The 14,735-nt window shown below is 25.9% G+C and overlaps 2 protein-coding genes across 3 annotated transcripts; both read left to right on the plus strand.

Moving 5' to 3' along the window:
• The first annotated feature begins 282 nt into the window (after positions 1–282).
• Positions 283–6,357, plus strand: LOC122712705 (ribosomal protein S6 kinase beta-1-like). The gene is made up of 12 exons (XM_043932510.1): positions 283–531; positions 630–670; positions 752–926; positions 1,495–1,578; positions 1,886–2,019; positions 2,103–2,165; positions 2,283–2,411; positions 2,489–2,579; positions 2,665–2,781; positions 2,854–3,093; positions 3,200–3,351; positions 3,494–6,357. The coding sequence occupies exons 1-12, from the start codon at positions 445–447 to the stop codon at positions 3,549–3,551; spliced, it is 1,371 nt and encodes a 456-aa protein (XP_043788445.1). The 5' UTR covers positions 283–444; the 3' UTR covers positions 3,552–6,357.
• Positions 6,358–6,662: 305 nt separating this feature from the next.
• Positions 6,663–14,735, plus strand: LOC122712596 (bromodomain-containing protein DDB_G0270170). Of its 2 annotated transcripts, XM_043932349.1 has the most exons (11): positions 6,663–7,187; positions 7,528–7,794; positions 8,565–8,674; positions 10,868–10,997; positions 11,117–11,216; positions 11,721–11,949; positions 12,329–12,560; positions 12,680–12,798; positions 12,880–13,023; positions 13,145–13,273; positions 13,384–14,735. In XM_043932349.1, exons 3-11 carry the CDS (start codon positions 8,627–8,629, stop codon positions 13,612–13,614), a joined length of 1,362 nt encoding a protein of 453 aa, XP_043788284.1. In that variant the 5' UTR covers positions 6,663–7,187; positions 7,528–7,794; positions 8,565–8,626; the 3' UTR covers positions 13,615–14,735. The 2 variants fall into 2 exon arrangements, with proteins under 2 accessions (XP_043788284.1, XP_043788285.1); XM_043932350.1 differs by lacking the exons at positions 6,663–7,187; positions 7,528–7,794; positions 8,565–8,674 and adding an exon at positions 9,737–10,194.

Consider the following 14,735-nt stretch of genomic DNA (forward strand, 5'->3'; position numbering starts at 1 on the left):
TTCTATTTCATATGTTGAATGTTTGATTCCAATAATGCATAACTTCAATAATATTGTATATATATATATTGTCAATTTTTCTGATTAGTAAAATTGTAATATTTAAATAAACCGCGGAATATTCTACCGAGAAAACTTGGCAATAGTGCGTAGAATTCCGTAGTTGTCAATTCCTTTTATACAGAACTTGAACATCATTATCCGATTGGTCAAACCATCCACCCTCCCACTCCGATAACATGACGATGACGAGATTCTACGGCCAATCGGAGTGTGTGTAAGGCGAGGGTGTTTGGTATGCTCTGGGACAGGGCAGCTTGTTCGCAGTAATTCAAGGTTTTGACTGTGTAACAATATTGTGTTATCGTTGTTTGTTACAAAAGAAATAATTCGTTTTTACAATAGCCGCGAAATCTCGTTGGATTTAAGTTAGCTGCGCATAGAATGGCTGCAGTTTTTGATATTGAATTACACGATGCAGACACGGTAAATAGGGACGAGTCTGATGATGATGTTATCGAGATTGGCGAGGTAATTCTTCATCCGCACACGAGCACTCCAGTTTCCTTATCGTCATTTTCATTTTACGTTCCATAACGCTGTTCCTATACGTTTTTCTTTTCACATAGGAAGAATACGATGCGAATCCAAATGTGAATGAAATAACCGAGTGAGTAAGCTTTCCTTTCCGCTTATATATCTATTATGCTTGAAAATTTTCGTGATAATGACAATTTTCATGCTCTGCTAGCTCGGAAGGTGTCGAGACAGTTCCAATATCAGAACAAAATGTTAATCGCGGAAGGGAAAGAGCTGGACCACAGGATTTCGAGCTATGCAAAGTTATTGGGAAGGGTGGTTATGGCAAAGTTTTTCAAGTGCGTAAAATAACGGGTAATGACAGTGGCACAATCTTTGCGATGAAGGTAGGAAAATATTAGATTTATTCACTCATATGTAATTTATTAATATTTCATGATATGTATGAGATAATATTTTCAATAATATATTAATTTGGTTTCGCAAAAAATTTTAATTGATTATTTTGTTCAGTATTATATAAGTTCTTTGTTTCCCTTTGTCTTCTATATGATTGTTCAAATGATTATTTTTTTTCTCTTTATATATATATATATATATATATATATATATATATTTAAATATGAATTTTTTGAATTAAAAATTTAAAAAATTCTTGTTAGTAATTAATTTCTTATTTCTGTATTTGTAAATTTTATAAAAAAATGTATAAATCTATTCATTATTTCAATATATTCAATAAATTGTTTTTCAATAAATTCTGGAAAAATATATATTTTATTATATTTAAATATATAAAATAATGTTTCATTTAATAATTATGATAATGTTATTATATACCTATGTCTTTTTTTAGTTTAAAAATATTATATTTATTTTTTTAATGTCATGGGTCATGTGTTTTTAATTATATTTTTGATAAATTTATGTTAAATGTATTTATCTAAAAAATAGGTCTTACGTAAGGCTTCAATTATAAGGAACCAGAAAGATACTGCACATACTAAGGCTGAAAGAAATATTTTAGAAGCTGTAAAGGTAGGTCAAATAAATGAATTTTGATTTAATAATTTTTATGATTATTTGCCATTTAATTTTCAATTTGTTTTAATTAATAATAATGTAAAATAAAAATAACAGTTATTAAAAATATATATCAAATTTTACTTATTTTTATTTGTTATAATTACACAACTTAATTTTAATAATTTTAAATTAATAATTTTTAATCAATAATTTAATTAATTTTCTAAGTTAAATTTTGTTAAAAAATATATATATTATATGTTATATATTATAATATATAAAAATTAAATTAAAATATGTATATGATTATATCTGGCAGCATCCTTTCATCGTAGACCTTATGTATGCTTTTCAAACTGGTGGAAAATTATATTTAATTCTGGAATATATGTGCGGTGGTGAATTATTTAGACATTTAAATGATGAAGGCATTTTTCTTGAAGAAACTGCTTGGTAAGGAAACATTACGATAATTATTTCAATCTATTGTATATATAAATGCTCTTCAAAATTATATATAAATTTTATTTATATAGCTTTTATCTATCGGAAATAATATTGGCCCTTCAACATCTTCATTTACAAGGAATTATTTATAGGTATTTTAATATAATTATACATATAAATTTAAATATATTGATGTTCAAAGTATATTATATGATATATACTGTTTTTGTATTTCAATGATTAATTTTTTTTATTAATTAAATTTTTAGAGATTTAAAACCAGAAAATATCTTGTTAGATGCAGAGGGACATATAAAACTGACAGATTTTGGTTTATGCAAAGAACATATACAAGATGGTACTGTTACACACACATTTTGTGGTACTATAGAATATATGTAAGGAAATTTCTACAATTATAGAAAAAAAATCTTGTAATCAATTTTCATATTGATATTTTTTATTTTAATGAAAGGGCTCCAGAAATTCTAACAAGAAGTGGACATGGTAAAGCAGTAGACTGGTGGAGCCTTGGAACTTTAATGTATGATATGCTTACAGGTTCGGTAAGTATCATTAGATTATTTAAGATTAGATTCTTAAATAGATTAATATTGTAAATTATCTAATTTATATATCTTTAATTTCTAGCCACCATTTACATCTGATAATAGAAAAAAAACTATTGAAAAAATTTTACGTGGTAAATTAAATCTTCCACAATATTTAACACCTGATTCTCGAGATCTCATTCGAAAATTGTTGAAGGTTAATTTTTTAAATCATAAAAGATATATATTCTAAATTACATAATAATACAATAATTTTATATTTTTATAGAGACAAGTTGCACAAAGATTAGGATCTGGTCCGTCTGATGCAGAACAAATAAAAAATCATCAATTTTTCAAGCATATCAATTGGAATGATGTTATCTCTCGTAAATTAGAACCACCATTTAGACCAACATTGGCAAGCGAGGACGATGTATCACAATTTGATAAAAAATTTACGACATCTGCACCAATAGATTCCCCTGCAGAATACACATTAAGTGAATCTGCTAATAGAGTATTTCAAGTATGTTTTTATATATTTTTTTTGATTTTCTGTAAAATTTTATTTTAATACTTTATATAATTTTTAATATTAAATATCTTACTTTTTTACTTTTACTTTTTTTTAGGGATTTACTTATGTAGCACCTAGTATACTTGAAGATATGTATTCGCAACCACGAGTAATAAATGCTAAAAGTCCACGTAGAGGTAATATGCGTGGTTTTTCTCCACGAACAACGCACTTTCATTTACATAATAATCATGTGCAAAATCATAGGTAAGTATATTTTTTTGTATCAATTAATTATATTTCACAATATCATATATATTCTAATATATGGCATCATAATCTAATTTATACTAATAAGTTTATTTAATTTTTATATATTTTTGATAATTGTAATCATGAAAATTTGTAGACATAATGGAGTTGGACATGGCAACGTAGAAGATACAGAAATGATCGAAATAGGCTAACTGCCACTTTTTCTTATAGTGAAAAAATGCTTAGCATTTCGGCCTAACTGCTAAATATCCATGACCAATCCTTGTGTCTCAGGGAGGGATTTTATAAGATATAGATGGAATAGCAAAAGGATAGGTCCAATATCCATTGCTTCATTGGATATTCAGCAGTTAAATTTAGCTAATTTTTTTTTTTTTTAAATCAAGTTTAATTATGATAAAGGTACTAATTAAGATTATGCTTTAAGTACAGCGACGCAGCAGTTATTTGGTAGCATATAATAAAAAAATATATATTTATGAGTAAAAAATCTCTTGCAACATAAATAATCAAGAGGGAAGAAGTTTTATTTACTTATTTTCGTTGATAACTATGTACTGAATATTATAAAGATACATTATTCGCATACATTAGTCAAAATACTGCATATGTTTCATTAATCCATTAATATGTAATCACTTACTATGTTTTTTGTACATATGATCCACAGGTTGGTTGGATATTCGTATATATATGTATTTCTATAGAAAAGAGAATACACACAAACATCATTTAAACTAAGTGCGACAGACTGAAAAATTTCAGCACTTTTAGAGATTCATAAATTATATTGTTATTACACAAGTTCAACCATCCTGTAATTTACTTGTATATTTAAAAATCCGTACACGGCGCTTATAATAATATTGCAGTGTACACATGCTTAAGTGTAATTAATTCAAAAAAAAAAAAAAAGAAAAAATCAGAGAAAGAAAGAATAGATAAAAGACAAATAGATTTAAATAACGAAGACTTACAGCTGCCACAACCGCTCCGCCGCTCAAAATTCCATATCCGGTTGTTCATTTAAAAAATATTTTCAGCAGTAATAACGTTTCCATGGCAATAATGTAAACAATAAAACATCTGCACGATAGTCCTAGACAAAAGTTTATGTAATATTGCAACGGAATTGCATTTGTACAATTGAAAGTTCCTAAAGAAATGCGAGTTCACGAAAGTTTGCAATTTATATTCCAAACTTTAAACATACAAATAATATTTGTAAAACTATTTGTTTGTTTATTATAAGAAATTTAATTTAACCATTTTTTTTTAATTGAATGCCTTAGCAGAAAGGGAAACAAACTTTTGTTTTAGTTTGATATAATTAATAAAAAAATTTAACACAAAAACAAGTTACCATGGTAACAATGTTACTGCAAAATGTTAACTTTCCACTATTATCAGAACATGTTTCGTATCTTAATGTTCGTGTTTACACGTTATTTAGTGTGACATATATCGCAATTTATTTAAATATCTATTTGTTACATAAATATTTATATATTACTGAAAACTAATATATATTAATTTCGATGTATATGATACATGATACATTAGAAAAGATAAAAAAAAGTGTAAAAACTAAGTGTTTAGAGTGACTTGTTGGCCGCTCATCGCGTAATTTCAAACTACCCAAGTGTTCACAGGCCATATTAGCTGGCATTACAATTTTATCTATATTTATTACAGCGAATATATACACATGGTCGAAATGTTAGAAAATTTTCCCTACGATTTCGATATTACATTTCGACTATGCATACATGGAGATAAACGCATATAAATAAATAAATAAATAAATATATATACATATATATATATGTGTATATTTATATATATATAAATATATATATATATATATATATATATAAATATATATATATATAAATATATATATATATATATACACATATTATATATGATTATATTTGCGCAATTGTATTGTATTACAAAGAAAGCGTATATTTAAAGAAAATAATTTATAAGCCACTTTTTCAGTACGTATCGAATGACGTATTTTCGATGTTGAAGCGAGAATCTGTCTACAGAGTTATTGGAATAGTGACGATCGTGTTTAATATATATGGATTTTTTTGTAGTAGAAAATATCAAGATACAATTGATAAACGATTTGATATTTTGTTACATCGTTTTGTCGGATTTATAAAGTGAGGAATTAGCATTTAATTGATAATTGTAAAAAATCACATTTATGCAATTACAATTAATTATAATTATATAGTGATGTTAGTGTATTATCATATCTTTATATATAATATTACAATAATTTTTTATGCATTTTTCGATAAAAAAAAATGTTATACAAAATCAAGATCGTTTTGAAATGTATTAGGATATTTACAAAAAAAAAAAAAAAATATTTCATTGTTCATATAAGATAACTTGTAGGTGGATTCTACAAATGTGCTTTACAACAACCGATCTTGGTGCTCGATACTCATTTGATTCAATTCTAAGCGGCCTGAATACCGTAATTAATTTTTATACTAAAAAAAAATATTGTTTATTATAGTATGTAGTGTTCCCTTTAAATTTTACATATATTACATTTTGTCGTAGATTGGAAATGATTACGAGACCGAATTTAGTAAAAATTGAAGATTTATTTTTCATATTATTTTCAATATAATAATAATAATAATAATAATAATAATAATAATAATAATAATAATAATAATAATAGTAATAGTAATAATAATAATAATTATAATAATAATAATAATAGGAATAATAAAGAAATGTGTTATGATTATTCTCGAGGCACAAGATATATATTAATTAAGCGCTTAAAAAAACAAGAAAGAAGTATCATCAATAATGTGCAAATGAAACACTAGCCATTGGCCAAACCAAGTGATATGTGGTTTAATGCTTCCAATTAAAAAAAATATAGATTCTTCAATTGACGTATTGCAACTATGATTTGTAATCCTTTAAATCATATTTACGAATAAATATAATGTTTTGTGACATGTTTTTTGTTATATATGTACCAATTTTTGTTTTTAAAAAGAATGAAAAATAATTAGTATTTTGAATTTGGCGCCATTTGAATATTTCAAAAATAGCACTATAATATCATTAATTTTGCTATTATTTTATTATAATGATATTGCTATTATTAATTGCTATTGCTAATACTTAAATAAAATGCAATTTTAGTATCTATTATTAAACTGAAAATATTGAGAAACAACAGATTGCGTTTAAAGGACGTTTAAACTACGCACAACGTGTGTCATACTAATGTCTGATTGTATATACATGTATACAAGAATGGAGAACTAGCGTCATTCGCGTGGGTGCGACTGTGCGTGGTTAATATTTCATGGGCGTTCAAATGAGTTGCAGATGATCTAGCTCAATCGTCATAATATGTATACGCGTAAATGGCATCGCTTCGAGACATATTCTTCCGTTTTTGGCAAACCATGATGATCCGAAGGTGTGAATACGCGTCACATGCACGTTAAACATCGATGGTGCATATACGTCGCAATTTTAAGTGTCGAGCGTTCGCATCGATGGTCTCGAGAATCGATTGTTTTGAGTAAAGTTGTGTCAGTCATCTTGAAATGTTTAAAGTGTTGATTACGAAAATTTATTATGATCTTATTCGAGTGTGGATCTAGTATATATATAAAGATAAAGTTTTAATCAATTCGTTAAATAAACTCGCATCATAAAAGAAAAAATATCATTTGAATTTAGTATATGAAGTGTGAAATAAAGATTTTAATTTGACGTACATATGAAGCATTGATTTCTATTCGAATAAAAGTTTATTATTTGAATTAAAGGTTTGTGTTTTCTTTATACTTATGTATGAATCGATTATGTATTAATTATGTATGAATTAATTATATTTCTAAAAAAAAGAATTAAATGGAAATTTACTGAAAAAAAATTTATTGCACAGGAATACGATTTAACTATATTTTTTTTTCTTTTTTTTTTTTAAATAATCTGGCATTTTAAATGTTAAAATCTTTAATATTATTAAAAATTTGATATTATTTTTTCATTTTTATTTATATATTATCGTTTTCTAGTTTTCTTGTAAATATTGTGTAAATATTTAAAATTTAGAAAATAGTAAACTTTAATTGCATCATAAATAAATTTAAAAATCATATTTAGGTTCATCATATAATTGCTGAGAAACAACGATGATTCATCATAATAATTTGAATACAAGTTCGCGGTCGTCTCGAATCGGTTGATCGAGTGCCAGCATCGAGACGTCAGTGTCGCAGCTCACTTCCGGTCCTCTGTGCCGGTAAAACGAAATTCTAACCGAACGAACGATTATTTCAAAATTTTTCAACGAATTCTTTAATACCTTGAAGGTGTTTTTCAAATTTGAAGTAATTTTAACAATTCTTCGTTACTTTACGATGTATACAGGTTAGTAAAAATTTATAATTAATGGTTAGTAAAAATTTATAATTAATTGAACTCAATTTATTAATTTTTATTAACTATATTATCGATAAATATCTATATTGAAAACAGATTTAAATACAAAATGAGAATTAGAAATTTAATAACTAAAACTATATATATATGTATATATATATATTTTTTTTCTATATTTTTTGTACATTGATTTTTTTATTTCAACAATAGATATAAAATATTTCTGTAATAATATATAAAAGTCAATTGAAATAATATTACATATTATTGTATATTATATATGTATATTACATATATAATGTATATTACATACAATAATACGTACAATGTATATGTAATATACATAATTATATATACAATTATAAATATAATATATTTTATTAATATTTGAAGAGTTAAAAATAATAATATTTATATTACGAATAGGTTATAATGTAATTTGAAAATATGTATATATAATTCTATATATTTGAACAGCTTTTACACTAATAAGATATTAAAAAAATTTTATTTTTAAAGTTTTTTAATCAAATATAAAATATTATGGATTTTCAAAGTTGTTTTTTTTAAATAAAAAGACTTATCTATAGGAAGTTTATTTTACATTTTTGACATTTTTTTTTATAAAAAGCCACCCATTTCTCGAATATAACAATCGCAAAAATATTTTGTATAATAAGAATATTTATAAAAATTATTATTATATCATTTTTAAAATGTATTATTTATTATTTATTATTATTTGTTGAAACGTATAGTGTAATTGGTGCAGAATCGTTGATCGTCTTCAACCATTGTAATCGAATAATTAGTCTTCAAGATGGTACGCGTTGCACGTTTGTCTCATGCAAAAGAAGAAGCAACAAAGGTAAGTTAATTAATGAAAACGGGAATAAAATAAAGATTAGATAATGTAAAATGAAGAACAGTATAATATAAAAATGTTCTTTATCTAAGAATGGTGAATATATTTACAAGATATTGCATTAGTCATAGATATTTAAGACACAAACGGAGATGGAACTGAGGCCAAAATATATCGCGTGTTTTTGATTCCACTTTTAATAGATATTAGATAGATTAAAATTACATTAATTTTGAATTGACAAAATCTTTATTGTATTACAATTTTAAAAAAAAATAAAAGATTTAAATATAAAATATTATTATTATGAAATATAAAATCATTACAATAAAAAAATTGAAATTGAAATCTTGTATTTCCATTCATCATTCTTCATTTTTAATTTTTCTATTGATACTATCTAATGATACTATTGTGGATTTTATTGATATTTGTATATCGATAAAAAATATTATATATAAAATATTATATAAAAAATTATACTATAATATATATAAAAATATATAAATATTATATCTAAATATTATATCTATATCTATGATTAATATTTTCGCTAATTACAGGCATTGTGCTTCTATATCATTATTAATTTATTTAATACTATATATTATACATAAAATAACAAGCAATGAATAATCTTTTTTAATCAACTATCGCGCATGAGAAGATACTATATATTTTATATGCATTTTAATAAAAAAGTTCTAGTTGGCACCAATAAAGGGTAAGCTAATTTTAAGAAAATACTAACCGAGTTTAGATTCGCAAACTCCATGCATACAAACTACAAGAATTCCTAAATTTCTAAAATATTGATTATTTTTTAGCACATCTCAAAGATCATCTCATTATAATAGATTAATTTATTTAGATAAAGAAAATTAATTTTCTTCTGTAATTTTCTACATAAACAAAAACGTAAATATTAAATACAATAAGTTTTTTTTATTAATTTTCATTAATCTTCACTCCCTACTTCTTCAGTGCGATTTTTACATGTACTTCGAAGAGGTGACTGAACACGCGCTCAGAACCGGGTACCATCAAAGAGAAGCGTGGACGTTCGCGTTCGACAATTTTCGGATCCACCCTAAAAACGTGTTTCGTCGACACACAATCAAGGATGATTCTCGTCGGATATTTCAGTCCACTGTTAGCGCGGTGCAGCGCGCATTAATACGTATGTAAGCTCGTATCGTGTGGCTGTATATTCGTTGGTTCGTTTCGTTCGCTCGCTCGTGGCCGTGCCGTCTATTATTAGTCGACAGTCATCAGAGTCGGCTGTATAACGCGCGGCCGAGCGACAACGCGGAAAAAGCTGGAAGAAAATTCGACGAGAAAACGCGAGAAACCCGCGAGATTTTTGTGCGGCATGTGCTGATTGATAGACAGTTTGTCATTACTGCTCGTATTGCCAGCCACCTTGCCGTTCCCGCTGTCACTGCCACCCTATCGCGACCAGGATTTCCATCCGACACTCTCTCGACGCCCTTGGAAATGATGATTTTCACACGCTTTCCACTGTGAGTCTCCCCTGTTTGTTTCGGTACTGCGTCTTTCGTCTATCGAAACGCTATGTAGTCTCTTTGTTGCGAGTACATTTCTTGAATATATTTTTTAAAAAATAAGGACTATTGTAAAATGTTTCTACGAGATAATCGAATTTAGTCCTCGAAAATCATATTTTTCCTTTTTTCCCATATTTATTGTTATATTCCATAATTATTTATATAGAAATTATATACATATAATAAGTGCATAGACGATATAATTAACATGTATGGTATATAGCAGAAGATTTAGAAAATATTTATTACTTTTTATATCTAATTCATATACTAATTTGGCGATTTTTCACGAATATTGTATGATGAATTTTATATTTATTCATATGAATTTTTTGAGTTGAATTTGCAAAAGATTTTTAAAATGAATTGTTTTTATTTTTGAAAGAATCAATTATCATCATAATTTAATCGTTTTTTAATTTAATTTTTATGAAGACTATAGATCGATACAATAATATATACTTGAACATATGGTCAACAAGTTAGGAAAATTTTAATGTAAAGTACGGTTGTCCTTCTATTATTAGTGAAATTAATTTAGAACAGTATATATAGATGTCTGTAAACAATCATTGATGCATTTTTGAACAGTAATTGCTTGAAATTAATTTGTTGTTTAATCTTGCAGATGAGGGATGCGGTTCCACACAAAGGAAATAATAATAATAACAATAGTAGCAATAACAACAATAACAACAACAATAATAACGTAACCACGTTAAAAAGCAAGCCTTCCTTGGAAATTTATCGACCTCCAGGTTTATATTTTATATTAATTTTTTATTATAAGATTTTTAAATTTTATATTCCTTATATTCCTTTTTTAAGATTTTTAAATAAATTTAATGAATATTTAAGAGCCGATATTATTTTTTAGGAGGAAGAACGGAAGGAACTACGGCGAGTATTACTAATCCACGGCTAAACGTACATGCTAAGGAGTTCACTATGAAGCAGAACGATTCGCATCCTTCTAAGTGAGTATAAACTACTTACGAAATAGTTGGAGATCTGGTCGATATATTGAGAATACTTGGAAAAATGTTTAGAAAGCATGATGTTCTTATAAAATATAAAATTCTTATAAAAATGAAAATATTATTTAAAAATTATAGATTGAAATCTTGAAAATAAATTTTATTTTAATATAAAAAATATAATAAATAATATAAATAATAATATTATTATTTATATGAATATAATATAAATAATAAATATTATAAATAATATATTAAATTATTTACAGTATTTTATATATAAAAAAAAATGTGCTTTTTCATGTTTTAAAAAAAAAAATTATTTTTTATTTCTATATTTCTATTTCAATTTGAATATAACATATTTGAAACGAAGTATCTTTTTTTTAAGTTCTTATAACTTTCTTTAATCCTTATAGTTTTAAAAGATCAAAAATATAAAAGAAATTAATATATATTAATATTTCCATTAAGAATGATTAATATTTAATGATTTTAATTCAGGTCTCGGACAAATGCTTCAGAGCGATCTCCATATTATTTGCAACACAGCAAATCAAGTGGAAACGTACATCGATATCTTTATGCTCAACAGCAACAACAAATACAACATACTCTTCAGCAACATCACCAGACATCACGTCATTCTCAGAGTAGTCATCATTCAACGGGCTCTGTTTTACGACAGTCACATCCACTCGATACCTCCGCATCAAGTGGAAATATATTACATGTAATCATAGATTTTTTTTACAAAATAATATTAATTGTCTATTGATAGAACTTGGAAAATAACTTTTTTAAAAAAAGAAAATACTATAATAATAAGAAAAATAACAAAAAGATAGATGAAAAAATCCCAAAAAATAAATAATATAAAAATTGAAATATTATGAAAAATGTAGAATATAAAATATAAAATATTAAATATATTTTTTAGTATTATCTTCTTATAAAAAAATAATTTTTATATAGATTTAATTTATTGTTATATTTATATTATTTAATGATAAAATATTTAATTGCCTTTAAGATTGTAAAAAACCTTGAAACATAAACATGCGTAGGATGAACGTGATAGTATCGCATGCTAAACACATGTTATGAAACAGGGTTCAGGTAGAGTCCACTTCAATGTAGATCAAAATGATGTCAAACTGAACACAGCTAAACCTGGCAGACTTATAAAATCATTATCCTTTGTCTCTACTTATGGATTGAAACGATCGAAAAGTTTGAATGCAGCTGATGTGTTGGCTGCAAAGGCGGTAAATATTTCAGACGCATCTGAACTCGGGAAATTTCCAACAGTGATTCAGGATACACTTCTAAAAGCTATCGAAGGTAATTATAAAAAATTAAAAGATATAATTTTAAATTTAATATTTATTTTTATTCTTATTATAATATTTATATTTATTAATTGAAATTAAAGAATTTTTAATTCTTTTTTTTAAATTTAGATCCGAATTTATTGAATGCTCGAGCTTTAATGGAACTTGTACGACATATTTTGGAGAGAGTTGTCGAGAACCGGAAGTATGCTGAACCTGCAGCGAAAATTTGTATCACTATTATTGAGGTTATTATATTTATACTGTTATAAAATATTAATTAAGACGAATTTCAAATTTATGATTATCATATTCTTTTTTTAATGTAGAAAGAAAGTAAAGAAACTTTCTTGGAATCCTTATTAAATACATGTCAACAGTGGTATCAAGATCGAGTTAAAATACTTTATGATGGATCCAGTTATCATCGTTATTCCGCTTTCATGACATTCTTGAACGAGATGTATTGTCAGGTAGAATAAATTTTTTTTATCTTGTAAATTAACTATTAATAGATTTTTGATATTTTTGAGTCAAAATGATTGATTATGCTCATATATCTATCCTCATCCATATGGATGATTTTGGTTATAGCTAAAACGAAGGCAGCTTCAATTAAAGACACAACAGGAGGGTGTTCCTCCCGGACGTGTTCTTCTCACATTGCTTTGGAAATGTTGTCAAGATTGTTTGCAACCTCCAGTTGTAAATTCTTTAGCTGAAGTAAGTTTAATACATAAGTATCAATACATAATTAAAATAATACAAAATATTCTCATTATTTAATATTTAGGTATGATAAAAAAAATAATTATTTTTTTCATGTGTTAAAGACTGACTGCTTGTTTTTCATCTTAACATGTATCGGCAAAGATTTGGATGCTGAATTACCAGTCCAATTACAGCAATTACTTGGAAGTTTAAGAGATGCTTTTCTCGCGGAAGATACGATATTACCGTCAGTCAGAAAGACCCTTTTACAACTGATCGAACTTCATGCTGCACATTGGCAACTTCCAGCACCAGCAGTTGTTTATTATTATCCTGGATCGACTTCGAAATGATGTTTCTATTTTTTCAATTTCTCCGTCCGTTCATTGATTTTCTGTAATGATACGTTGACAATTTTTTAATCATTTTAAATTAATTAAGAGCTATATTTTAATACTTCACGCAATTATAAAGTGGAGTATTAAACGTGTAATAAACGGTTCTAAAAAAACAATAGCCTAAGCCGTTTATGATGCGTTCTTGTGAAATTTTTTTTTTAATTAATGCCTCATAATGTAGTCATAATGTAGTATTAACGATTGATGCGTCAATCGATAAAATATGATTAACCATGATCTCGTTGTTACTACAAAAAATGACTGTGCCTTGTGCAATTCTGCAAGAAGTGATTTACGATGAACTTCGTTGCGAGAAATGTCAATCTATGTTTGATTTTTTACAATTGATTATTTCATTCGTATAAATAAACTTGGACGTCTATAATCCATTGACATGATGATAGAACTCGTTCGTATTTTCTATGATTTCAAATTAAAAATATTTCATTAGAAAGTCAATGGATTAAATCAGAAACCAATTAAAATTGGTATATTATTTATCCGAATTATCGTGTTAATTACCGCGAAGTTTGAATTTTAAAGAAAAAATAAATTCATAAAAATCTTGAGAATTAAATGTGTATATATGTAATGAACGAATGATTTAACAGAATAGATATTTGAAAAAAAAAAAAATATGTCATCATCAGAGAATCAAAAAAACATGGATAATCACGGATTACGATAGAGATATTTTACTTCGAATTTTCCTCGGCTTTTTCCGTAAATACGATACTAATATACGAAGCATCTTAAAAAAGATATAAGATAAAAAATAAAAACGAATCGAATGAGTGATATTGCCGTCGAACTCGTCGAACGATTATATTATAAAAACGACCCTTATGTGGAACGATTTGAATGTTTGCAATAATCTATACAGTTTTTTTCTTAAAAGTGTGGAATAAATGATGGGTAAAAAACTGATGTTAAACAATCTTCCGGTGTGTTCTGGATGCATTAAAATCTGTAGTTGAACATTTTTTTTTACATGTATGCAAACTATTCGAAAAAAATAGTGAATGTGAATGTGATTTACAGATTAAAATACAGGTACAAAAATTTTTTCGTTCTAA

Source organism: Apis laboriosa, unplaced genomic scaffold (genome assembly GCF_014066325.1).
Source record: "Apis laboriosa isolate Shangri-la unplaced genomic scaffold, ASM1406632v1 scaffold204_cov149, whole genome shotgun sequence".
Lineage (NCBI taxonomy): Eukaryota > Metazoa > Arthropoda > Insecta > Hymenoptera > Apidae > Apis > Apis laboriosa.